Source organism: Haematobia irritans, chromosome 2 (assembly GCF_050003625.1).
Source record: "Haematobia irritans isolate KBUSLIRL chromosome 2, ASM5000362v1, whole genome shotgun sequence".
NCBI classification, from domain to species: domain Eukaryota; kingdom Metazoa; phylum Arthropoda; class Insecta; order Diptera; family Muscidae; genus Haematobia; species Haematobia irritans.
Window position 1 is genome coordinate 83364847 of NC_134398.1, and position 27145 is coordinate 83391991.

General features: G+C 32.2%; 1 protein-coding gene across 7 annotated transcripts in view; it reads right to left on the bottom strand.

The window, feature by feature from the left end:
* Positions 1–27145, bottom strand: part of CYLD (ubiquitin carboxyl-terminal hydrolase CYLD) — a 125797-nt gene that overhangs the window by 52333 nt on the left and 46319 nt on the right. The window contains exon 1 of one of the 7 annotated variants that reach the window (XM_075295464.1): positions 18299–18596. The exons of 3 other annotated variants lie outside the window; for them this stretch is intronic. In XM_075295464.1, coding sequence (XP_075151579.1) covers positions 18299–18434 — 136 coding nt within the window. In that variant the 5' untranslated portion in view covers positions 18435–18596. Of the gene's footprint in view, positions 1–18298; positions 18597–27145 lie in introns of those variants that run through there. 3 more of the 7 variants (XM_075295466.1, XM_075295465.1, XM_075295467.1) reach the window with 3 other exon arrangements.

The window sequence follows — 27145 nt, forward strand, 5'->3', positions numbered from 1 at the left end:
TGATATTAAAACAACTTGAGTTATTTCATTTCAGGTTATTTTTTGAACAGAATATTCCTTCCAATGAATTATTCTCCAACTATAATCTAATTTTAGTTTTTTGCTTTCTACGTTTGCTGTGGAGTGTGGAAGAATCATGATTATTTGTACGAATTTTGACAAAACCCGAAAAGCCAAAGTACTCCACGTTTTGTCCGAATTTTTTCCCAAAAAATTTTCAAATTTATTTTAATATTTTCAAAAATTTCTTCAAAATGTAAAAACTTTAACTCCCTTAACTATGTGTCTAAAGTACGGAGTTAATATCGTAAAAATCGGGAAAATCGGAATTGTCCATTTTGTGAGTAAAAAATCGTCAAAATGTCGATAAATCGGCAAAATTGGCAGTCCTGGTCTGTAGCGTCTATGTAATTTGTACGTACCAGGGATGGAAAATGCAGTACTATACTACTTTTTCCAATACCTTTTCACCTTGGTCAGTACCGTAGTACCCCCGAGAATGATTTAGTACTTTTTGTGTATACAGTTTTGAGCCGATATCAGACTTATGGTACAATAGTTTTGGCAAAATATTTTGAGCAAGTCTTTAACAAACTTATTTACTAATGGTTTTTTACAAAATTTTATTTCTATTGAAAAAATTTTGTCAAAACTTTATTCTATAGAAAATTTTATCAAAATTGTATTCTCCAGAAATTTTTTTTTCAAAATTTTATTTCTATAGAAAATCTTATCAAAATTTTATTTTTATAGAAAATTTGGTCAAAATTTTATTTCTATAGAAAATTTTATCAAAATTTTATTTCTATAGAAAATTTTGTCAAAATTTTATTTCTATAGAAAGTTTTGTCAAAATGTTATTTCTATAGAAAATTTTGTCAAAATATTATTCCTTTTGTTTGTTTTTGTTGGCTTCTCTTCAATCGTTATTGTTGTTTTTTGTTTTTTGATCTCAGCTTAAAGCCATGCATTGACTAAACTACAAGTGTAGCTTAACCAACAGAGGAAAAGTATGCTTGTCAAATTTATTTGGGCAAAGCCCTATAGACTGCAAGATGGTTGGATGTACAGCTGTTTCGGAATTACCACATTCCTCATCAGCATCCTCTACTTGCAGCAAAACTATCAACCAATTATCAGAATAAATTCGGGTAATTCACTCAACCCAACGTGAACTACACTTGAACCTCCCGAAAAAGGGTTTGATAGTCGGCTACTGCCTAAACAAATTTGCCAGCATATCTCTTTTCCTTTGCCAAACTCAAATCATCGATTTGTATGTATTTGGCTGGGTTTGTTTTTGAGCGTGCTTCCTCTATCTTCATTCGTTTTGTTTGTTTTTGTTGGCTTCTCTTCAATCGTTATTGTTGTTTTTTGTTTTTTGATCTCAGCTTAAAGCCATGCATTGACTAAACTACTGATAATTGGTTGATAGTTTTGCTGCAAGTAGAGGATGCTGATGAGGAATGTGGTAATTCCGAAACAGCTGTACATCCAACCATCTTGCAGTCTATAGGGCTTTGCCCAAATAAATTTGACAAGCATACTTTTCCTCTGTTGGTTAAGCTACACTTGTAGTTTAGTCAATGCATGGCTTTAAGCTGAGATCAAAAAACAAAAAACAACAATAACGATTGAAGAGAAGCCAACAAAAACAAACAAAACGAATGAAGATAGAGGAAGCACGCTCAAAAACAAACCCAGCCAAATACATACAAATCGATGATTTGAGTTTGGCAAAGGAAAAGAGATATGCTGGCAAATTTGTTTAGGCAGTAGCAGACTATCAAACCCTTTTTCGGGAGGTTCAAGTGTAGTTCACGTTGGGTTGAGTGAATTACCCGAATTTATTCTGATAATTGGTTGATAGTTTTGCTGCAAGTAGAGGATGCTGATGAGGAATGTGGTAATTCCGAAACAGCTGTACATCCAACCATCTTGCAGTCTATAGGGCTTTGCCCAAATAAATTTGACAAGCATACTTTTCCTCTGTTGGTTAAGCTACACTTGTAGTTTAGTCAATGCATGGCTTTAAGCTGAGATCAAAAAACAAAAAACAACAATAACGATTGAAGAGAAGCCAACAAAAACAAACAAAACGAATGAAGATAGAGGAAGCACGCTCAAAAACAAACCCAGCCAAATACATACAAATCGATGATTTGAGTTTGGCAAAGGAAAAGAGATATGCTGGCAAATTTGTTTAGGCAGTAGCCGACTATCAAACCCTTTTTCGGGAGGTTCAAGTGTAGTTCACGTTGGGTTGAGTGAATTACCCGAATTTATTCTGATAATTGGTTGATAGTTTTGCTGCAAGTAGAGGATGCTGATGAGGAATGTGGTAATTCCGAAACAGCTGTACATCCAACCATCTTGCAGTCTATAGGGCTTTGCCCAAATAAATTTGACAAGCATACTTTTCCTCTGTTGGTTAAGCTACACTTGTAGTTTAGTCAATGCATGGCTTTAAGCTGAGATCAAAAAACAAAAAACAAAATATTATTCCTATAGAAAATTTTGTCAAAATTTCTATAGAAAATTTTTCCAAAATTTTATTCGGTAGAAAATTGTGTCAAAAATTTATTTTTATTTTTACTATTTTTGGAAGAATTCTATCTACTGTGGCAACTGCGATTACAATACTACGGTAGTCTTTGTAAGAAGAGTCTTTGTAAATTATTTAAAATTGAGGAGTTGATAAACAAAATTTAGTCTAAAGGAGTTCTTGACAATGAATTTTTTGTTGAAATTTAGTGAAAAGTACTTTTTCGCTAAAAAAAAGATACCGTTTTTGTACTTTCTTAAAAATTGTAGTCTCCATCCCTGGTAAGTACACATCTAAGCATGGCAGTAAACACATGTTTGCGTGTGCGTCTTGAAAAACAAACGGTAAAAAGTTCAACAGGAAACTTGTCTGATGGGCAAACCTTAACAACATTTACGTTCTTTTTGCTGAAGATTGCACAGGCTTATTACAGTTTCGTTGTGAATAATAAACATAGATGGTGGGTGAGTAAAATTGGTGTGTTTTGTATATTCGCAAGAAATTTAGTGTAAATTTTTAATCTTTAGAAAAAATGCAACGGGGAAGTGAAGTTTCAGTGAAGAAGGCGGAACAATTACCGTAATGAACCTTGGTTGCAAAAATAAATTGGATAAATGGACACGGCGATGATAATCGTTATCATTTTTTGGTCTTAGAAATTAGAGGCTTTTTTCTTAAGTGAAAGTTACACTATATGATTATTAAATTACTTAATTTATCAATAAATATTATTTCCTACACCCTCAAAAAAAATCGCTTCTCTAACATATGTTCCAAACATATTTTGCAGGAAACACATATATTATTGGATACTGCAGAAACATTAATATGTTTGTTTTATCTGAGCGTATTATATGTTTGGAAGCATTTTGAGTCCAAAAATAGTATTTGTTTGGAAGAATTCCCCAAAGAAGATTGTGCTTATTCCCTCACATAATTTTCACTACCACGAAATTTTTGAGTTCTTCGCATCTTTTTCTGTAATACAAATATGCTGTTTTTTCTTTCAAATGTCTATTCTCTTGGTTCCGAATGTATATTCTCTTTATTCTGAATACTCATTCTAATATTCAAATTAAATAGTAATTAGACTTAAGCATATAAAATTTATGGCCTTATCATGAAACAGTTTTCCGAACCAACATACAAGCGGTTTCACAGAAATTGCTCTCATTTCATTCTATCGCTGTGTTATGTTGATATCTTTTTATTCAACCATCCCGGTTTCCATCTCTATTTATTTCTCTATACTAACTCTCTCTCTCTCTGGCGCTCTTTGAATAAAGTATCACAACATATATATGTTTACTCGAAATTTGTAAATTTATATATGTTTACATTCACACATATTATTTTTATGAAACATTCATGCCCCAAACATAATATATTCTAACATATTAACATATGTATCCCAAACATTTTGTGTTAGTTTAGGAACATTACATGTTTGCACTTAAATATATTGTGTTTAAAAATTGTGCCCGAAACACATTTTGTTTATATCGGAACATATTAAAAACATATTTTTCTAACAGTGTACTGTACGAGTATATAAATCCTATTTCAAAGATCTTAACAAAAAATAATACACTACCAATGACTACACTTAAATGCAATAATTGGTTGGGTTTCATTAATATAACGTTTGTGTGCATTTATACAACATTCGCCTTTCATTCATACAATGAGAAAACTGGGTTCATACAATGAATGATTTTCGTTCATACAACGTAATAAATTTCATTCATACAACGAATAATATTCGTTAATACAACGAAAAGGCTACGTAATAGCAACGTAATTATTCGTTAATACTACGAAATGTATTCCATAAAGGGTTTCGTAAATATAACGTAAAATTACGTTGTTATAATGAAATGCTACGTTGGCTGACGTTTAATGAAGAATTTCGTTAATACAACGTAGAAATTCATCGTATTAACCCTTTCACTACCGAAATAAACCTAATGATAAAAACTTTTATTTTTCTTATTTTTTTACTTGTGCTAACAGCATGTAAAACAAAAATTGTCATTTTGAAAACCTACCTCAATTACTTCAAGAGCTATATGAGCTTCTTCTGAAAACTTGATTCTTGAATTGTGACCAAATGACCTTTCGAAAATAAGCGCTATTTGGCCTATAATATCTTTCAAAGTGTGAGAAAAAATACAAAAAAGAACCCGTAAAAATATCAGCTATAGTTTTTGTATAAATGTCCATTTATTACAAACACACAGTACGAAAATTGTCTCAAATTTTCGTATTTTTCTTTTATTGTTAAAGAAGTTTATAAAAATGTATTTTAGACCTCACCAATATGGACAATATATATAGCTTATTTAAATGAAAGCCTCTACTTTAAAATAACATCGAGAAATAAATCGAAACTAAGTGGGAAAATAGAATTTGGTGTCTTTTTCGAATGTCCTTCTAAGTGGACATCAGTAGTGAAAGGGTTAACGACACTTTTTCTACCAGTGTGGTAGTAAAAATTCGTTTGTCATACTATAAAACTACTTGTGAAATGTAAAGTACATTCTAAATAATAAGTGCATAAGTGATTTTTTTGTATGAGAAAATATTTTTTTACGAAAAATGAACTTGAAAGCGGATAGCAATTTCTTACTGGCAATTCCTATAGTTGGTAGAATATTTCTCAATGTAATATTTTTAGTTCACATGTAATTAAATTTATGGAAATTTTTGTCAAAAATCGGTTGATAACATTTCATGAAGGTTTTGTTAATTTTAAGTTAAACTTTTCATCGTTCTTAAACTGATGTGCCTTTACGACGGTGATCGGAAGCTTGAAAAAATGTTCAATCTTGAAAAAAAAACATGTTGGAATGGAAAGTATATTGAAGTTGTTTTATAGAAATCTAATTTAATATTATTCCATGTACAAAAATATTCAATTTCAGAGTAATCCGAGATGAATTTGGAACACCTCAGCTTATATTTTAATCGTAAATTGGTAAGTTTTCTTTTTAAAAATGTAGCTTCCTTTTAAAGATATGTTTTTATTATTATTATTACAGTTAATTATTTTTTTTTTTTTTTTTGAAACCAGTTTAATGTTTTCCTTGTAAAAAATATTTAATTTCAGAGCACCCCAAATGAATTCGGACAAATTTTTATATTTCGGCGTATAATGTAATAGAGAATTGGTAAATTTTCTTTAAAAAATTTGGCTTTCTGTTAACTAAAATATTTACGTAATTATTACCTTTATATCGCCAAAAACACAGTTTTTAATACCTTATTTTATTATTACTTTAATAAGAATTTTTTGAAAACCAATTTAATGTAAAAAAAAATTAATTTCAGAGTAACCCTAAATGAATTTGCACAAATTTGTATATTTCCCTCAGCATATAATTTAATAGAGAATTGGTAAGTTCTCTTTAAAATTGTTGGCTTTCTTTGAACTAGAACATTTAGTTTTTCTATGTCCTTCATATCAACAACAACACAGTTTTTTGAGTTAAAATAGCTTACTTCATTATTTCTCTAATTGTTTCCTGTTACAAATTTTATGAGATACGTTTACCAAAGAAAAGTTGAAATCCTTATACCATTTTATAAAATGCTCCCAAGTAAGTTAAAAGCTAATATGATTAATATTTTTTAATTACATGGGGTAAATTTTTATAATTTTCATTACTCCTTCCATTTCTTCAGCAAGATGTTTGCAAAATATACTTACAATAAAGAACTAAGGATAAGTCAAAATGTTCAAACGGCGAGTTAAAACAAACTACTGTCTTGTTCCACGCGGCCATAATTTTTATTTACAAAAACCATTGTATTATGAACTTTCTTCATAAGTTTTTATAATAAAGTACATTTGCTTAAATAATGTTTATTTTTAATGTATGAAGATTTGCATAATAGTATAGCGGTTTGTGTTTCCTTTAATTATTTAATTTCTCTGTATTTTGGAAAGATTTATTTAAAAATAGTTTATTTGTCGACATTTTAAAGATATTGTTAACGAACTTTTACTATGGGGTTTCCCAAAAAATAGTCAAGTTAACCAAATTAATACAGGTTTCTTAACTTGGTAGGGGTATGTATATCTTATGGTGGTGTACAATTGAACTAAAATACAATGCCATAGATGAACTAAAATTTAACAGAATTTTAAACTAGACAAGCAGAAAAAATCTTAAGGGCTAAATCATGGTCAATATTACTACAGTTCAGTTCATTTTGCAATGGAAAAGGGTTCACTGTTTTTTCAGTGTACTCTATGGGTAGAATGGTCATGATTTGGCGCTAATGATTTTGTTCTTTACTTTTAGTTCATTTTTTCTCCCACGAGAGGGTGTAATTTCGTGAGTTGTAGTTAAAAAGTACAATTGGGCATTAAATTTCCTGGTTTTAAAACCGCTTGGTGGAAATCTCAAAATGTGCACCGAAAAAAAGTAAACTGTTTTATAAGAAGAATGAAAATTGAACTAAATTTTACTCCACATTTTGAGATTTCCACAAAGCGTTGTTAAAACCGGGAAAATTTAATGCACGGTTGTACTTTTTAACTGCAGTTCACGAAATTACATCCTCTCATAGAAGAAAAAATTAACTAAAAGTAAAGAAGAAAATCATTGGCGCCAAACCATGACCATGTTGACCATACAGTAGTTCATTCTTACTAATTTTGGGAATCGTACGAAAATCCTCTTTTGCTTTAGTTCATATTGAACTTATATGTACGGTCATTGAACTTTATACCCACGTTTAGTTCATAAAATTTTTGAGACATACTTAAAAAAAGTAAAATTTCATGAAGCTGTGGAAAATTTCGAAAAAATAATAAAATGTAACTACAAGGGCTGTGAAGCCGAGTCAATTTTGCTCGACTCCGACTCCGACTCCAGCATTCCTTATTAGCCTCGACTCCGACTCCGGAGTCGACTCCAGGTGGTGTACATAAATCTCATTTTAACAGTATTCCAATTGTATTTTTAAGGTTCCACAAATAGACCGATATACTTAAGTATTCTATTTTGCCATATGTGTTTATATGTCCAAAAGAACTGCCCAAAAGATGTCCAAAAGAAATGTTGATACGACTCGACGACAAATCTCAGCAGTTTTAGGTTGTAACGAACTCTACATTTTAATTTCAGGTCAATAAATTAAAATACGACACAAGACTATATAGAGACCACATCAAAATATGGGTAGATAAGGAATAAAATTTTGACAAAATTTTCTACAGAAGTAAAATTTTGAATTTCATAGAAATAAAATTTTACGTAAATTTTATTAAAATTTTGACAAAGTTTTCTATAGAAATAAAATTTAGACAAAATTTTCCATAGAAACAAAATTTTCTATAGGAATTAAATTTTGACAAAATTTTCTATAGAAATAAATTTTTCAAAATTTTTCTTTAAAAATATAATTTTGACAACATTTTCTATAGGAATAAAATTTTGACAAAATGTTCTATAGAAATAAAATTAGGGCAACATTTTCTATAGCAATAAACTTTGACAAAATTTTCCATAGAAATAAAATTTTGACAAAATATTCTATAGTAATAAAATTTTGACAAAATTTTCTATAGTATTAAAATTTTGACAAAATTTTCTATAGAAATAAAATTTTGACAAACTTTTCTATAGAAATAAAATTTTGACCAAATTTTGTATAGTAATAAAATGTTGACAAAATTTTCTATAGTAATAAAATTTTAACAAAATTTTCTATAGTATTAAAATTTTGACAAAATTTTCTATAGAAATAAAATTTTGACAAAATTTTCTATAGAAATAAAATCTTGACAAAATTTTGTATAGTAATAAAATTTGGACAAAATTTTCTATAGTAATAAAATATTGACAAAATTTTCTATAGTACTAAAATTTTGACCAAATTTTTCGATAGTAATAAAGTTTTGACAAAATTTTCTATAGTAAAAACCGATATTACTATAGATATGGACAAATTTTTGCATGGTTGTTAGTGGCCATATACTAGCGCAATGTACCAAATTTCACCACGTACCAAATTTCAACCGGATCGGGTGAATTTTGCTCTTCCAAGGGGCTCCGGACTTCAAATCTGGGATCGGTTTATATGGGGGCTACATATAATTATGGACCGATATGGACCAATTCCTGCATGGTTGTCAGAGACCATATACTAACACCACGTACCAAATTTCAACCGAATCGGATGAATTTTTCTTCTCCATGAGGCTCCGGAGGTCAAATCTGGGGATCGGTTTATATGAGGGCTATATATAATTATGGACCGATGTGAACCAAAGTTTGCATGGTTGTTAGAGACCATATACTAACACCATGTACCAAATTTCAAACGAATGGAATGAATTTTGCTCCTCCAAGAGGCTCCACAAGCCAAATCTGAGCGTCGGTTTATATGGGAGCTATACGTAAAAGTGGTCCGATATGGCCCATTTGCAATACCATCCGACCTACATCAATAACAACTACTTGTGCCAAGTTTCAAGTCGATAGCTTGTTTCGTTCGGAAGTTAGCGTGATTTCAACAGACGGACGGACATGCTTAGATCGACTCAGAATTTCACCACGACCCAGAATATATATACTTTATGGGGTCTTACAGCAATATTTCGATGTGTTACAAACGGAATGACAAAGTTAATATACCCCCCATCCTATGGTGGAGGGTATAAAAATAATATTCAAAATGTCGGACTACTCAGATAGAATGCTTAGATGTTAAAAAATTTAATGTGTCGGATATATAAAACAAACATAAACTGCTAAAAATTAGGGCGAGCAGAATTTTAAATAACAACTACCATACAACATATGACAGGAATAGCTGGACAGTTACGGATTACAGGTCATTCATTTAATGTAAAGAATTTCGAGTGGCTTTGATGAAACAAACTTTCTCCCAAAAGACCGGCAGTGGTTTAATTTAAAATTACAGCTTCCAAAGATATCGGGTGTATATTTCTGAAGTAATTATGTAGGGCCATCTCAAAATCTGGGCCGACTGGAAATTCCGCATTTTTTTATGAATCTCAAATAACTCTAAATTCAAAATTTCTGATAAATCTTATGAAAATTTTAGACTGGGAAAAATCTCTTTAAAAAATCGGAAGTTGGGTTTAAATGTGTTGCTATATCACAAAATTGTCCGGTATGACCTATCATCAAACTCGATATGCCTGCCAAAAATTCAGAACGTTAGGTTCTACTGTTATATTGCCTTAAAATTTTACCTTTATCAGGAGTGTATATAGGCTCAAAAATCGATATTTTAATATGTTAAAAACGGACAATGCAATTGACCAATTCAGCCCATATTCTAGTCAAACCTAATTTTTACATCACCGTGAAATTTCACCCGTATAAATACACACAGAATGGCATGAAATCCAGTACTTCGTTTTTCGTTCTTCGATTGAAAACCCTAATGAAATCTAATTTGTCGAAATATTTGTTTAGTTAAAAAGATATGAAGTGTTTTTAAAATTTTGTTTCGTCGGAGTCGAGCAAAATTTCTACGACTCCGGTTCCGACTCCAGCAAAATCTTCAGACTCCGACTCCACAGTCCTGGTAACTACTAGCAAATAATTTGTTTCCAATAAAATAAAGTTAAATTTAGTGTTAGTTTAACTACGGAAATTTTTTTCTGTGTGGAGTACAATTTAATTCAATTTTCGCGCGAGGTAGTTCATTTTGTTTTTTTGTCTTGAACTTCTTATTGTCCAAAGGCATTATAAGAATGAAATAAAAAATTAACTCTAATAAGTTTTTTTTTTTTTAAATTGACAAAAATATTTTTTAAATATTTTCTAAAAAGAAACAATAAATTTTACGAAACGTTGGGATAAAAATGTAAAAAGGTTTTCTTCTTTACATCAATGAATTTAGGTCCAATTAGCTAAATAAAACATAAAAGGAGCAGAAAATATTGACCAAGCAAACAATTAAACATATGAAACAATAAATTATTTTCATAATGGAATCGCTTGTTTTGGGTGCAGTTATTTTCATAAGCGAAAACAACTTTTATGTATATTCCAGGCATTATAATTTTCTTAAAAGCTGTCGAAAGCGATCAGCAAACATTTTTTGCCTTAATTTACGGTAAATTTACACACTACAAAAAAGTGAATCTACCAGAAAGGAAAATGTAGGTTAATTTTAACAAAACTCTATTAGATTGATATAACAAAAATAAGTAAATATTTATGAACTAAAAGTAGAGAACGAAATCATTGGTGCCAAACCATAACCATATAGCTTTAGTTCATATTGAACTTATGTGTACGGTCATTGAACTTTATACCCACGTTTACTTCGTAAAATGTTTGAGACATTCATAAACGCAAAATTTCATTGGGCTGTGGAAAATTTCGTAAAAATTATAAAATTTAACTACAAACAAATATATTTTTTGCAATAAAAATAAGTTAAGTTTTGCGTAGTTAAACTAACGAACATTTTTTCTGTGTAGGAAATACGATTGTAGCAAATATTTATCTTACATTCTTGTATAATTTTCCCCTTATTTTAGTTCATTTATTAACGTGCAAAAAAAAAAAATTATTAAACTCAAGGAAACTTTCTCATATTGGATTAATTTTAACTAAAAAACAAGTAAGGAAAGTCTAAAGTCGGGCGGGGCCGACTATATTATACCCTGCACCACTTTGTAGATCTAAATTTTCGATACCATATCACATCCGTCAAATATGTTGGGGGCTATATATAAAGGTTTGTCCCAAACACATACATTTAAATATCACTCGATCTGAACAGAATTTGATAGACTTCTACAAAATCTATAGACTCAAAATTTAAGTCGGCTAATTCACTAGGGTGGAACACAATTTTAGTAAAAAAATATGGGAAACGTTTAAATCTGAAGCAATTTTAAGGAAACTTCGAAAAAGTTTATTTATGATTTATCGCTCGATATACATGTATTAGAAATTTAGGAAAATTAGAGTCATTTTTACAACTTTTCGACTAAGCAGTGGCGATTTTACAAGGAAAATGTTGGTATTTTGACCGTTTTTGTCGAAATCAGAAAAACATATATATGGGAGCTATATCTAAATCTGAACCGATTTCAACCAAATTCGGCACGCATAGCAACAATGCTTATTCTACTCCCTGTACAAAATTTCAACTAGTTAAAAATTGGCCTCTGTGGTCATACGAGTGTAAATCGGGCGAAAGCTATATATGGGAGATATATCTAAATCTGAACCGATTTCAACCAAATTTGGCACGCATAGCTACAATGCTAATTCTACTCCCTGTGCAAAATTTCAACTAAATCGGAGCAAAAAATTGGTCTCTATGGTCAAATGAGTGTAAATCGGCCGAAAGCTATATATGGGAGCTATATCTAAATCTGAACCGATTTCAACCAAATTTGGCACGCATAGCTACAATGCTAATTCTACTCCCTGTGCTAAATTTCAAACAAATTGGGGTAAAACTCTGGCTTCTGGGACCGTATTAGTCCATATCGGGCGAAAGATATATATGGGAGCTATATCTAAATCTGAACCGATTTCAATAAAATTTGGCACACTTGACTACAGTACTAATTGTTCTTCTTGTGCAAAATTTTAAGCAAATTAGGTTAAAACTCTGGCTTCTGGGGCCATATAAGTCCATATCGGGCGAAATATATATATGGGAGCTATATCTAAATCTGAACCGATTTCTTTCAAAATCAATAGGGATCTATTCTGAGCCAAAACACATACTTGTGCCAAATTTGAAGTCGATTGGACTAAAACTGCGACCTAGACTTTGATTACAAAAATGTGTTCACGGACAGACGGACAGACGGACATCGCTATATCGACTCAAGAGCCCACCCTGAGCATTTTTGCCAAAGACACCATGTGCCTATCTCGTCTCCTTCTGGGTGTTGCAAACATATGCACTAACTTATAATACCCTGTTCCACAGTGTGGAGCAGGGTATAATAATAACTTCCATGAACTAGAGTTAATTTGTATTTAGTGCCCAGTTCCAACGATTTTATCTTTAAGGCCGGTATGCACCTCTCGCGAAAAATTTCTTTCCCATAAGAAATACATTGTCATTTATGATAATAATTTTCGGTAGCGTTCAATTTCTAATGAAAATTTTTTAATAACAAGATTGTTAAAACCATAATATTGTGGTGGAAATTTTGTCCGATGCAAGAGAAAGAGCTCTGGTTAATGAAGAATGAATGAAGTGAGGGAAGAGACTAAGGAAAGCGATGAAGAACTATCTGAATTAGTGGCGTCAGGTAGCAAATTTTCGGTTGTTAAAGGCGGTTTTAAATTGGATTACAAAAAAATCCAATGGTTGCGAAAATATAAACTTTTTCGGGGATCTCGCTTTGAAATATTTACATTTGTATATATGGTAGTGCCTGCTTTAGGTTTAATCATCTAATAAAAAACTTCACCTTTTTTAATTCTTTTAACAAAGTTATGTTAATAAAAAAAAAACATCCAAATAAATTAAGAACGATTTTAATAATATTAAAGAATTGTTTTAGATTTATTAAAGCCAATCGTAAAGTCGAATCGTCTAATTCTAAGGACACAACGCCTTCAAAAGCCCATATTGATTTAAAGAACAGTAAAACTTTCTGCATAGTACAATATTTTTTCCAATGTTGTTAACATATTTTTATAGTAACTTCTATCCCAGTAAAAAAAGCGTCGCCAAAAAAGTATTGAAAATGTTCTTTTTGGATCGAAGTGGTGTAAAATTGGCGCAGAAGCGATACATTTAACATGGGCTTGTCAGAGGACGGATATCCACCATTTCAACAGTCGTTGCACTGAATATGCATCTATTCTTAAGGCGCAATCCGAATTCAGTGTTTTGGATGTGAATTTAAAATTTTTTTTTGATAGTTTGATAAATAATTTTGAAAAATTTTTATGGTTATCTTAAACGCTTGACCTCAAATACACGCAGAAAAGGAATATGATCACACCAAACATGTTTCAATAGCAAAATGTTATTTTTGGACGGGGAACATGTAACATATACATGGTTGCCGAAATCGGATACATATTTTTCGAGAAAATAACATTTTTGCAACAAACATGTTACATGTTCTCCATCCAAAAATAACATTTTGCTCTTGAAACATGTTTGAGCTGATCATATTCCTTGTCTGGGTGTATTTTCCAAAATTCGCAAATTTTCTAGAATTTTCTAGAACAAAAAATTTAAAAATTTGTACCATTTTATTTATTAATGCTTAATCTTTTTTTAACCTATTTGAAACAAAACAAGCATATACAGCAATAATTTCGGCCGGGCCGAATCTAAATACCCACCACCATGAATCAAATATAATAATTTCCTTTGAAAACTCTTCGACTTCAGAATACATAGAACTTCAGGGTGATTTAATGACAGACATCCCTCTAAGCAGATCAGTTCAACCAGCACGCTTCCCCCAGATAAATTTAAAAATTCTACTTACGAGAGCAGTTCGGAAACTTCTTAGGCTAGCACAAGAAGCTCGGTATAAACAGAAAAAAGTTAAGTGTTTTGGAAACTTCCATCTCTGTTCCATCTCATGTTAAATTTTGTTTCGATCTGGCAACTCCTTCATATAGAAACAGGTGTTCAAAAAAGACGCATCCGCATTTTTTTACAATGGAAAAATTAGAAATGTGTGCTGTCATTAAATATTTACATAAAAAAGGTTTATCGGGACAAGAAATTTATAATGATATGGTGAATGTGTTAGGTGAAAGTGCTCCTTCATATGCAACAGTAAAAACTTGGGTTGCTGAATTTAAACGTGGTCGTACAAGCATTGAAGATGAACCACGTAGTGGACGTCCAAAAACAGCAACAACAACAGAAATTGTAGCCAAAGAGCATGATATAGTATTAAATGATCGACGAATAAAAGTGCGAAAAAAAGCGTGCTAATATCATGGGCATCTCAAATGATCGAGTCCATTTAATTTTGCATGAAGAACACAGATGAAAAAGCTTTCTGCAAGATGAGTGCCGCATTTGTTAACAGTCGATCACAAACGCATAAGAATGAACATTTCTCAAGCTTGTTTGGATCGTTTTAAGCGAAATAAAATAGATTTTAAGCGTCGTTTCATAACTGTTGATGAGTCTTGGATCCACCACTATACTCCAGAGACAAAAGAACAATCCAAATAATGGACTAAAGCTGGAGGAAGTGCCCCAAAGAAGGCAAAAACAATTCAATCGGCTGGTAAGGTTATGTACAAATTCGAGAAAAACGTCCTGGCTTACAACACAAAAAAATAATTTTACATCAAGACAACACACCAGCGCACAACAGTGTTTTAACAATGGCTAAAATCAACGAATTAAAGCACGACTTGCTTAACCACCCACCTTGATTCTCCTGATTTAGCTCCCAGTGACTTTTACTTGTTGCGAAATCTAAAAAAAATTCCTTGCTGGCAAGCGTTTTACCTCAAATGAAGATGCAATTACAGTTGTAAATCACTATTTTGAAGACCTTGAGGAAAACTATTTTAATCAAGGGATAGAATTGCTAGAAAAGCGTGAAGTGTATTGAAGTTTCAGGAGATTGTATTGAAAAATAAAAATATTTTTGAAAAACTAACTATTCTCTTTCATTGCTAGGCTAAGAAGTTTCCGAACCGCCCTCGTATGAAGACTAAATGAGATTCTTGATTTATAAGAACCATTTATGTTTTGAGTTTTAGAGGAATCATAAACATTTGCGTGTAAGTGTGCACGAAAATCATGAAATAACGCCTTGATTTGAAATCTAAAATCTTTAGATTTTTACCCCCATTATTCAAATGATTACGAGAAGTAAAATGTGGAATTTCTACTTTCAGTTTCAAGCAATTTTCATGATCAGTGGAGGCCTTAGCAAATGGACCGATAGAAACAAATTGCAATATAGGTTTTTTTTGCGTCTTAAATAATACCAGTATGTGGGTCTAATATACCAGTATATAATATAAGGCAAATCGAATAAAAACTATGGTTTCTAGAAGCCCAAGGAGTTAAATCGGGATATCGGTCTATATGGGGGTTATGCCAAAAACATGGACCGATACACACCATATTCAGCACACATGAATGTGGTTCTGAAAAACCTACAGAAGCTAAACCCCAAACCGGAGGGCCGATTTATAAAGGGGCTATATCAAATCCTGCACCGATATACAATATATTCGACACACCTATATATGGTCCTAAAAACCTCTAGATATCCAATTTCAGGCAAATTGAATAACAACTAAGTTTTCTAGAAGCCCAAGAAGTAAAATTGGGAGATTGGTCTCTATGGGAGCTATACCAAATCATGGACCGATGCACACCGTATTCAGCAAACCTGTTTACGGTCCGAAAACACCTCTAGGTTTCCAATTTCAGGCAAATTGGATAAAAACTACGGTTTTTAAGAGACTAAGAAGAAAAATCGAACGATCGATCTATATGGAGCTGTACCAAAACATAGACCAATACACACCATTTTCGGCACACCTATTTGTAGTCGTAAAAAACTACTAGATTTACAATTTCAGGCAAATTGGATAAAAAATATGGTTTCTGGAAGCCCAAGAAGTAAAATTGGGAGATCGGTCTATATGGGGGCTATACCAAAACATGGACCAATACCCACCAGTTTGGGCACACAATTTGTGATCCAAGAATACTGCTAGATTTCCAATTGGATAAAAACTACGGTTTCTAGAAGCCCAAGACCCCAAATCGGGAATTCGGTTTATATGGGGAATATATCAAAACCTGGACCGATATAGCACATCTTCGAACTTAACCTGCCTGCAAAACAACGATTCTGTGCCAACTTTGATAGCGTCATACTTGAAGTCTATAGCGTGATTACAACAGACAGACGGAAATGGTTATATCATCTTTATATATATAATTTATATAGTCGGAAATCGATATTTCGATGTGTTACAAATGGAATGACAAACTTATTATACCCCCCATCACCATTCTATGGTGGTAGGTATAAAAAGTAACTATTATCCTTTAAAAATATGAAAAAGGGGAGTTTTAAAAAATTGAATCAAAAGAACTTCCTAAGTAGTTAAAATAAAGAACATCTTTGGGAGGACATTTTTTAGAAGTGCTTTTAAAGTTGTTCCTTTAGAAGTACTTTTAAATTTTTTTTTTTTTGCTGGGATGTTAAGAAACTCATTTACAGCTTTTAAACCACCCAAAAACTAGGTAACCACATCTCATTACAATTTGCATTACCAGTAGTAAAAGTGTCATTATATTATAAAGTATTTCACGAATCCAACTCCCTTAAACAACCAATTTTTATTTCCATTTTAAGCGTGAATTTAGTTCACGTTTAATTTTACTTAGATGAATATATTGCCCCATGTTGTAATATTCGGAATCGCAAGTCGTAAGAAATTACTTTTCTTTAAGAAAATAACGGTCTTTAATCCAATTTCATTTTAAACATCTCATTAAAGACAACTATATAATTTTTTTGATTTTCTATTTCTACAATATTCGTTCCTACTCAAGTATTGTTCATCTTACAGCATTACTCGCCGTATTTTGAGCCAATGTAATCGGCGAGTGCAGTCATTATTTCCGATATTTGGTTACCAGAGTCAATAAGTGGTTATTTTACAAACTTTTGTATATCTACAAATAAGTGATTACATATTAGGCGAACATATGCTCTAAATGCACTACTTATTTCATGACGGAAGGTATGTGTGGGGTGAAGTACTTTCCTCGTAGGACATGCGTATGTAAATGTAATACGAAGCGATTCCAATTTATAAGTGGATATTTCTTTTTGATTGCGATTACCTACAAGATTACCGGGTAATGAGAGTTTTTGCTGGGCAATTAAAACATTGAACATATTCATATTTTCTACTACCCATCTAATTGACACTATGCAATATATTGCAGCACATATTTATGTTTTGTTTTTGACTAAAAACTGCTGATAATTGTTTGTTATTTATTACAAATTCTTCCCTGGAAAGTTTTTTCCAGCAAAAACGTGGAGCTTCTCTATTTTTCGAAAATTTTCTTTGTTGGCTTTTTTGAGAACCCGAACGACTTCCAGTAAACAATTGTAGTAATTACCAAAAATTATTCGGCACGCCAAAGGAGCTAATATGGCTTAATATTGTCAGTCTCACAAAAATTCAATTGAAACTAATATAATTATGTTGCTTTTATGTTAAATAAAGCTTATATATTTTTTATTTCAATAAAAAATTGACTTTTGGTACAAAAAAATTTTATTTTCCCACATAAAAACCATTTTACAACAAAACCCCCCGGCGAAATGTCATACTTTTGTCTTATTTCAATCAAATGTCAACAAAATGATCTGCACAGGTTTGATCAAAACGCTGTAGAAGTTGAGTAAGGACTAGAGGTGTGCGCGTGAGTGAAATGTCACTCACACTCACGCACATTGTCGAAGCAAAATGTTTATTCACGCACGCTCACGCACGATATGTATGGTAGCCACTCACGCACATTCACGAAATGAAAACCAGTACTCACGTGATTCACGGGTGTCACGACAATTTCGTTTCACGCGCACACTTCTAGTTTGGATTAAATGTTTGAGTTAGCACAGTATCTCGCTATTTGCAAGTTGCAAATTTATTTATACTTTATGTTTCTCTTTATATAGATGTTTCACTTTTTCTCTGTGTACGTGTGTATGTATTTTTATTGTGTTTAGTAACATATGAGTACATGTATAACCTGACAACATATATGAACCATATTCAATGGGACTTCCGATCGGAGATGAGGTGAACAATTCTAAAACGGTCAGTGGTATATTGTGATACAATGATGCCTCACTGGGAGTGGCTGTCGATGCACGTTCTATTTCCATTGTTTCAGTGCGACGTATCTAATATTTATTAGGGCCGTATTTATAAAAGTACATACATATATATATAATACTATCTATGTATGCACAAATGTATGTATAAAAAAAGCACAATTTTAGAAAAATAATCGAAACGAGAGAACCGGACCGTTGCAATCTAAACAAATAACTAAAATTCTAAAAGTCATGTTGAAGGGCTAAATATACAAACTATGGATGCACGAATCTTACGCTAGTGCGAATGATCTCTTTGGATAGAAGAACGAGAGAGAGAGAGATAGATAGCATATCTATTTGTTTAAAAAATAATCGGTTGGGCGGCATCATTCAATGAAAAAGTTTACGACATTGGGAAATTCCGTATACAATCGGCCAAACACACAAGTTCTCAATATGAACGTGAGTAAACATCAGTGTTACCGTTGTGCCATTTTAGGGACAAATTTGCCAATACGATGATTGTCGTATGCGAGTAAATGTCATACTTTTTCCATTTTTGTGCCACTCTATAGTGTAATACCTTTTACACTATAATATTTTTTCTTTAAAGTTTGAAACACAACCCATTTGAAATTATGAATCTGCCTCCTTTTGTATAATTTTGTTGTTGTGCCACATATGCCATGCATTTTAATTTTTGTGCCAACTTATACGTTGTGACACTTTTTATTTACGAGTTTACGCTACCAATACTATCGGGCATGTTCCCATAATCGTAATCGCAACAAATTTCCGATTTTTATACCCTTCATACCGATCGTCCTCAAAATGAAATAGGGTCTGTTTTCGGGACAAAGACAATCGCTATTGATTTTGGAAAAGAATCGGTTTAGATTTAGATATAGCTGCCATATATATTTACCACCGATCTGGTCATAATTGGCGTATTTATCAACCGATCTTCTTCAAATTCCGTACATCCGATTTAGACTCATATGACCATAGAGGCTAAAGTTTTAGTCCGATTTATGTGAGGCTATGCAGAGGGAGTACAATTTGTATTATAGCTATCCATGCCAAATTTGGTTAAAATCGGCCAGATTTTGTTATAGCTCCAATATATATGTTTCGCACGATATGGATTTAATTGGTCCTAGAGGCTAGAATTTTATCTTTTACTAATTTTCGTTGAAATCGGTTCAGATTTAGATATAAAGGGTGATACGGTCAAAATTTGGTCAAGGGAAAACGCGTGTAAATCGGTGAAATCGTTTATTTAAAAAATCAAATTAAATTTCTTTTTCAAGTTCAATTAGTATAAAATTCAGGAAAAATATTCAGTTAGGCTTTCGCTTTTCCAAATCCGAATTGCCGGGCCTCACGCTTGATACCTGGCATAAGATTTTGTACAGCCACCTTGTCCACCTTCTTCGCCGCAGAAAGCCAGTTTGCCTTGAACTGCTGCTCGTCCTTAGCAGTTTTTTTGGTCTTCTTTAGGTTCCGCTTGACAATAGCCCAGTATTTCTCAATTGGGCGGAGCTCTGGCGTGTTGGGAGGGTTCTTGTCCTTGGGAACCACCTGCACGTTGTTGGTGGCGTACCACTCCATGGCCTTTTTACCGTAATGGCAAGATGCCAAATCCGGCCAAAACAGTACGGAACAACCGTGTTTCTTCAGGAAAGACAGCAGACGTTTATTCAAACACTCATTCACGTAAATTTCTTGGTTGACAGTCTCGGAAGCTATGAAAATGCTGCTTTTCAAGCCACAGGTACAGATGGCTTGCCAAACCAAATATTTCTTTGCGAACTTTGACAGTTTTATGTGCTTGAAAATATCTGCTACCTTTCCTCTTCCTTTTGCCGTATAAAACTCCTGTCCCGGAAGCTGCTTGTAGTCGGCTTTGACGTAGGTTTCGTCGTCCATTACCACGCAGTCAAACTTCGTCAGCATCGTCGGGGATCGCGCTTTGGCCGTCGTATTTTGTTTATCATCGCGATTTGGAGTCACTACCTTCTTGTAAGTCGATAGTCCGGCTCGTTTTTTGGCTCGATGCACGGTTGTAGACGATACACCCAGCTTATTTGCGGCATCTCGGAGAGATAGGTTAGGGTTTCGCTTGAAACTACCGGCAACTCTCTTTGTCGTCTCAGCGGCTTCCGGTTTTCGATTTCCCCCCGATCCAGACTTCCTGGCTGAAGAGTGAATTCCAAAATCAAAATAGGAGCAACATTGTACACACACACACCTTCAAAATGAGGGGTGTTCAGGTTTTTTAAATGCAAAATTGAAAGAAACACGTCAAGTTTATATTGACCAAATTTTGACCGTATCACCCTTTAGCTCCCATACATATCTTTCTTTTCTTTTCGATTTACTTGAAATCTTGGAATTTTATTGTAATAGATTTTATTTTACACAGAAAAAAGATTTAACATATTACCTGTGTCGAATTTTATCCAAATCGGTTCATATTTAGAAAATGCGCCATATATTCTTCCGATTTAGCCAAACCTGGAACAACGTCAGCGAAAATGTCCCCGATACATTCCACAGAAAATTTAGATAAGGTTTCGCCCGTGTAAATGTCGCTCGATGTCGCAAATATTGTCACAAACCCACGAGTGACCACCTATCTTAGTGAAATTTAGGCAATATCTTTGTGAAATCACCACTGCTAACATAAATAAAAATTTCTCAAATTGTCATATACCTCTAATACATGTGTATCGCCGGATAAATCATAAATGGACTTTTGTGCAATAAATAAAATGACTTTAGCTTTATATTTCCAATATTTTTTACGTTTCAGGGCGTCAATATGGGGGCTATACCAAAACATGGACCGATACTCACCATTTTTGGCACACCTCTTTATGGTCCGAAAACACCTCTAGATTTCCAATTTCAGGCAAATTGGATAAAAACTACGATTTCTATAAACCCAAGACCCCAAATCGGGGGGTCGGTTTATATGGGGACTATATCAAAACCTGGACCGATATAACCCATCTTCGAACTTGACCTGCCTGCAGACAAAAGACGAGTTTGTGCAAAATTTCAGCACGATTGCTTCATTATTGAAGACTGTAGCGTGATTACAACAGACAGACAGACAGACGTCCGTACCGACATCGTTATATCGTCTTAGAATTTCCCCTGATCAAGAATATATATACTTTATATAGTCGGAAATCGATATTTCGATGTGTTACAAACGGAATGACAAACTTATTATACCCCCGTCACAATTCTATTGTGGTGGGTATAATAATTATATAAAATGTGAACATTTTTCAATTATTAACAATTAAAGTGAAATATTCAAAAAAATTGTTTGACAAACTGTACACTGAAGAAAATATTGTCGTGAGGTTCAAGTTTTCATGTCCTTAAAATAGGAATGCGTAGTTTGCTTAGCATAGAAGACACAGTTCTCTGATATAAAGTTTTTTCCTTGTACAAAATTCGATTACTTTTCAAAGATGTAATTTTGTACCAGCAAAACGTCGCCAAAATAGTAAAAATTTTCTTTGTGGTGCAAAAAATTTGAGTTATAAGAAATTGAATCAAAATAACTTCCTGAATTGTTAAAATAAAGAACATTTTTGGGATGACACTTTTGAAAGTTCTTTTAAAGTTGGGCCTTTAGAAGTACTTCAAAAATTTGTTTTGCTGGAAAGTGATTCATTTTGGGTATCCTAACGTGAATGAAAATAATTCTAAAAACTTCTTCAAAAGCAATGAAATTTTCTTTAAAGTTGTAGACTTTTTTATATTGACTAAAAATGCAATAAGCGTCTAAAAATAGGATATGTTTTTCAATACCTTATTTTAAAAAATCCAGCACGAATCACGGAAACATATAAAACACATACTTTTTTATCCGTGTACTAATCAACGATTCAGAGATTACTAAGAAAACAAACTTTATTTATTTAAGTATATATACCTGTCATACACCCAGAAAAAAGTGCCTTCGAAACTAAAGGAAAAAATTTTCATCAATATAGTTTATCCATTTTATTTCCATTAAGGTAAATTTTTGTGAAAAATAATAAAATTTACTCGTTTCAGTAAAAAAATCCTAAACTGTAAGCAGTTAGGAATAGTTCATTAACTAGAATAAGGCATGGAATTTTACTCATACTATTTTCTTCGCTGGGTATAAGAATTTACTACTGAAAAAGAAAATTTTATTCACCGATAACAAAGCATTCGTAAAAATAAACAAAAACCGAACTAAAACCAAGTTTCCTCAAAATTAGTAAAATTTCTTATAAAATGATAATTGCGACTTCCTTTATAATAGAAAGTTGTTCATACATACGAACAACACTTGGCATAGAAAAATATTTTAGTTCATTCGTACTAAGAAGTATGCAATCCTTTCAAAACTTAAGGAAACACACTTGTTAGAATATAGGAAATTTTCCTATATTTCTATTGTCTACCTGTAATCGATACCTGTCATCGTAATCGATGTGTTTGCGCGTGGGTGTAATCGATATATTTGCGCGTCGGTTGTTTTTTTAGTTGGAATCGCGTTGTTTTGGTATACGGAGAGATTGTTAAAAAATAATATGGTAAAATAATATAATAAATAATAAATAACAAATAAAATATATAAAATATTTGTTATTTTAAATTAGTGAGAAAAATTTTCGTTTTTTTTTAAATAAATCTATCAATGTTCGTGATAGTGTATAAAGAAAGAAAACACCAGCAGAATAACAACCCTTTCATTTGTCTTCATTTTGGAATCTTCAATTATCAGGTAATATTCAGTGACGCTAACCTTTTGCAACAAAAATGTTTTATGATTTTTTATATTTGTAGGTTTTGAAATTGTAAAAGGAGGACAAAATCGTTAGGCAGCAACTTATTAAAAGTGAAAAGTACAAGAAGAAGAAAAAGTGCGTTTTACAGTTGATAATATCACACGGAAATTGGAAATAGTGGAATAATAAACTAATATTTCAAAGAGATTCGATGCTGTTGATTCTTAATAAATATATTCAATATATTAATAAAACATGTCTTTTATTGAAGATAAAATTGCTTATAGAAATAAATAAAATTGTATTTAAAAACGAAGGTAAGCAGTTCTAATTATGAAGTAAAAGTTTTACCACAAATGTGTAAGATTTGTCGAAATGAATGAAAAAATTTCAATAAAATCATTCCATATATGAATTCAAATTAGTTAAATTTTTTCATTCTGTAGTATAGTGGTATATAAATATAGGAAAATGTTAACTAATATATGGAATGCATTATTCCTAATTTCTACGAAAATCACATCGTTCAAACAAATAAAAATGTCTTTGGCGCTATACGAAGTTCAACTTTCTTCACAATGAGTTCATTTTAACTTAAAGAAGGGGTCACTTTTTTCTGGGTGTATGTTAGTATTTTTTCAGTGTAAAATCATTCCGAGCCAAAGAAGTGGCGAATTGAAGTAGGGATACTTATAAGATCAAATTCTCTTTAAAATTTGAGTTTTGTGTACTTTATTCTATAGGAAACAAATCTTATTTTTTTCAATTTTCGTGTGCTATTTAAAAACGTGTTACCGACAACTTAAATTTCCAAATTTAAGACCCGACTTGAAGTAGAAATTATGCTAGGTTTCAAGTAAAAATCGTCTTTAAAAATATTTATTTTTGAGCACTACGATAGAAAAGTCAGCCATCTTAAAGACGAATCCCTATCTAGATGCAAAACTTCATCACATATTTCACATTGAATGTAATAATCAAAACTGTGATCTTGTGTACATAGGTCAGGGTTGATAAAGTTGACACTTTTGTGCTTTTTTAAACATTTCGACTGCCAAAAGCAGCGTGACACGACCGCGAGCCATTTGGTACTTTTTCATCACACTTATTCCATATAGAGTTATACTGCACGAAATGTGAACGTTTCTCAGATATCAACTCAACTCTAAAAATTATAAATAGCGAACATTGAAGAAATTAACATATTCCAAAATGAGGATATTTTAGTTTTTATTACAGGATCTCAACATTTTTGAGAGGAATATTGTCTATACCACATTCGTCCACACCATATGTGGACGATAGTAATAAAAAAATTTACAAAATTTTCTAGAGAAATAAAATTTTGACTAAATTTTCTATAGAAATAAAATTTTGACAAAATTTTCAAACGTTTCAGACAAGCATTAAAAATCATAAAAAAAGTGCAACGGCTGTTAAAATGGTCCACCATCCATCCTATGGCAAGCCCATGTTAAATGCATCACTTCTGCGACAATTTTGCACTACTTCCGGATCCAAAAAGAACATTTTCACTACTTTTTTGGCGACGCTTTTCTTGCTGGATAATTAACTGACTTAGGAGTAAGTATGATCAATTTTTAATTCGGTTTACGTCGTTTCGATTAACGCCGTAAAATTCCGGAAGCAATCACCACGTAAATCGAGGGATTACTGTATTTTATTCATATCGACGAAGCCCCTGAAGAAGACAACAAGGAGTTGTCGAAACGTAATATAAGATATAAACGATTTGTTCAGTTTTAAATAAATTTTCAGAATTATTAAAGCCAAGTTGACCTTTGTCAAACGGAATTTTCTTTCATGTTAAGTCAAATCACTTAACAATGAGGACTTCAATAAATAGCTTAAAATTTTAAAGAATTATTTTGTAGTGGTTCATCCAGATAACTGCCAAAGGTATAAATATTAATGAAACCAGGACAATGATCCAAAGCATAAATCATATTTATGTCAGTCAAGTGTTATAGATACAAACGTTCCAAGTCCCGACCTAAACCCCATAGAAAATTTATGGATCTATGGAAAGAAGATTGCAAGTAGAGGTGTGCGAGTGCACAATATTTATTCACGCACGCTCACGCACGTTACGTGTGGTAGCCAATCCCACCCACGCACATTCACAAAATGAAAACCAGTACTCACGCACGCTCACGCACGAACTACTTTTAAAGACTCACGTTCACGCACGATCCACGTGATTCACGACAAATTCACGAGACACAATATTTTCAAAAACGGAAATCAAACAAGGAAACAAAATTGAAAAATAGAATACAGTTCGAGAGTTAAATTAATTTCAGTTAACATACGAGCGTGAATTAAATCTTGATTATTTTCGTGAGCGTGATTTTGCAGAAATTTTATTCACGCACATTCACGAACCGATTTTATTTCTCACGCACGCTCACGCACGACATATTTATTTTAGTCCCATTCATGCACATTCACGAGAGTTGCTTCAGATTTTGTTCGCGACTCACGTGATTCACGCGTGCCACGAGAATTTCGTGTCACGCGCACACCTCTAATTGAAAGCTTTTGCAAATGGAAAGCACAACAAATACTGAGCAATCGAATCGAAAACATTTTCTAAAGATTTTTTTGAGATTATATACACCCAGAAAAAAGTGTCTTCGAAACTAAAGGAACAAATGTTCATCAATTTAGTTTAGCTATTTTATTTCCATTCAGTTAAATTTTTGTGTGAAATAATAAAATTTACTTGTTTCAGTAAAAAAAATCCTAAACTGAAAGCAGTTAGGAATAGTTCATTAATTAGTATAAGGCATGGCATTTTACTAATACTGTTTTCTTCGCTGGGTATAAGAATTTACTACTGGAAAAGAAAATTTTATTCACTGATAACAAAGCATTCGTAAAAATAAACAAAATATGAACTAGAACTAAAAAAAGTTTCCTCAAGTTTAGTAAGATTTCTTATAAAATGATAATTCTGACTTCCCTTATTATAGAAAGCTTATCATACATACGAATAACACTTGGCATAGAAAAATATTTTAGTTCATTCGTACTAAGAAGTATTCAATCCTTTCAAAACTTAGGGAAACACACTTGTTAGAATATAGGAAACTTTCCTACATTTCTTTTATCTACCTGTAATCGATACCTGTCATCGATGTAATCGATGTGTTTGCGCGTGGGTTGTTTTTTTAGTTGGAATCGCGTTGTTATGGTATACTGAGATTGCATTCTACCTAATTTCTACGAAAATCACATCGTTCAAACAAATAAAAATAACGTCTTTGGCGCTATACGAATGAGTTCATTTTAACTTAAAGAAGGGGTCACTTTTTTCTGGGTGTATAATTTCCCGTTTTTACTTACATTGCTAATCTTTTTTCTTGTTTTCTCGTTCCTCACAAAACCAAAATATACAAATAATAAAGACCAACTAAACATATGGGTAAAATTTTTCAACTATGCATTGTTTAACTGTTTTTCTAAATTTTACAGAAGCGTTTTTTTTTTGAATTGTTTCTGTATATGAATGATTAAGGAAAATATATGTTGCATTGGTGTTACACTACTTCTCTCCTCAAAATCGTAATAATATAGGCTTTTGACCACTATTCAGGTTTTTATTCTTTATTATAATATATTAGCATCGAAAATATTTTCAGTTAGTTCATACTCTGTCGCATCTGGATTGTCCCATAATTTTCGAATTTACCGAATACTTCCGTACTTTTGTAGTCGCTTCGGGATGATGCATGTTTCAACATCACTAAGGTAAATACTAAAGCTTCTAAAAATAACCAATTTTCTTTCACTTTTTCTGTTGGGCTAAGAGCCGTTGAAATTTGTATGGTCATCAACGAGAGTTCTAATAGAAAATTTAAATCATTTCCGAAATTCATAAAAATGTGAAGTTGTGATAAAAATAGAATGGCATACCCACAAAAAGTGCTTCTATTCCATTTTGAGATGACTATGGGTTTTCTATTTAAC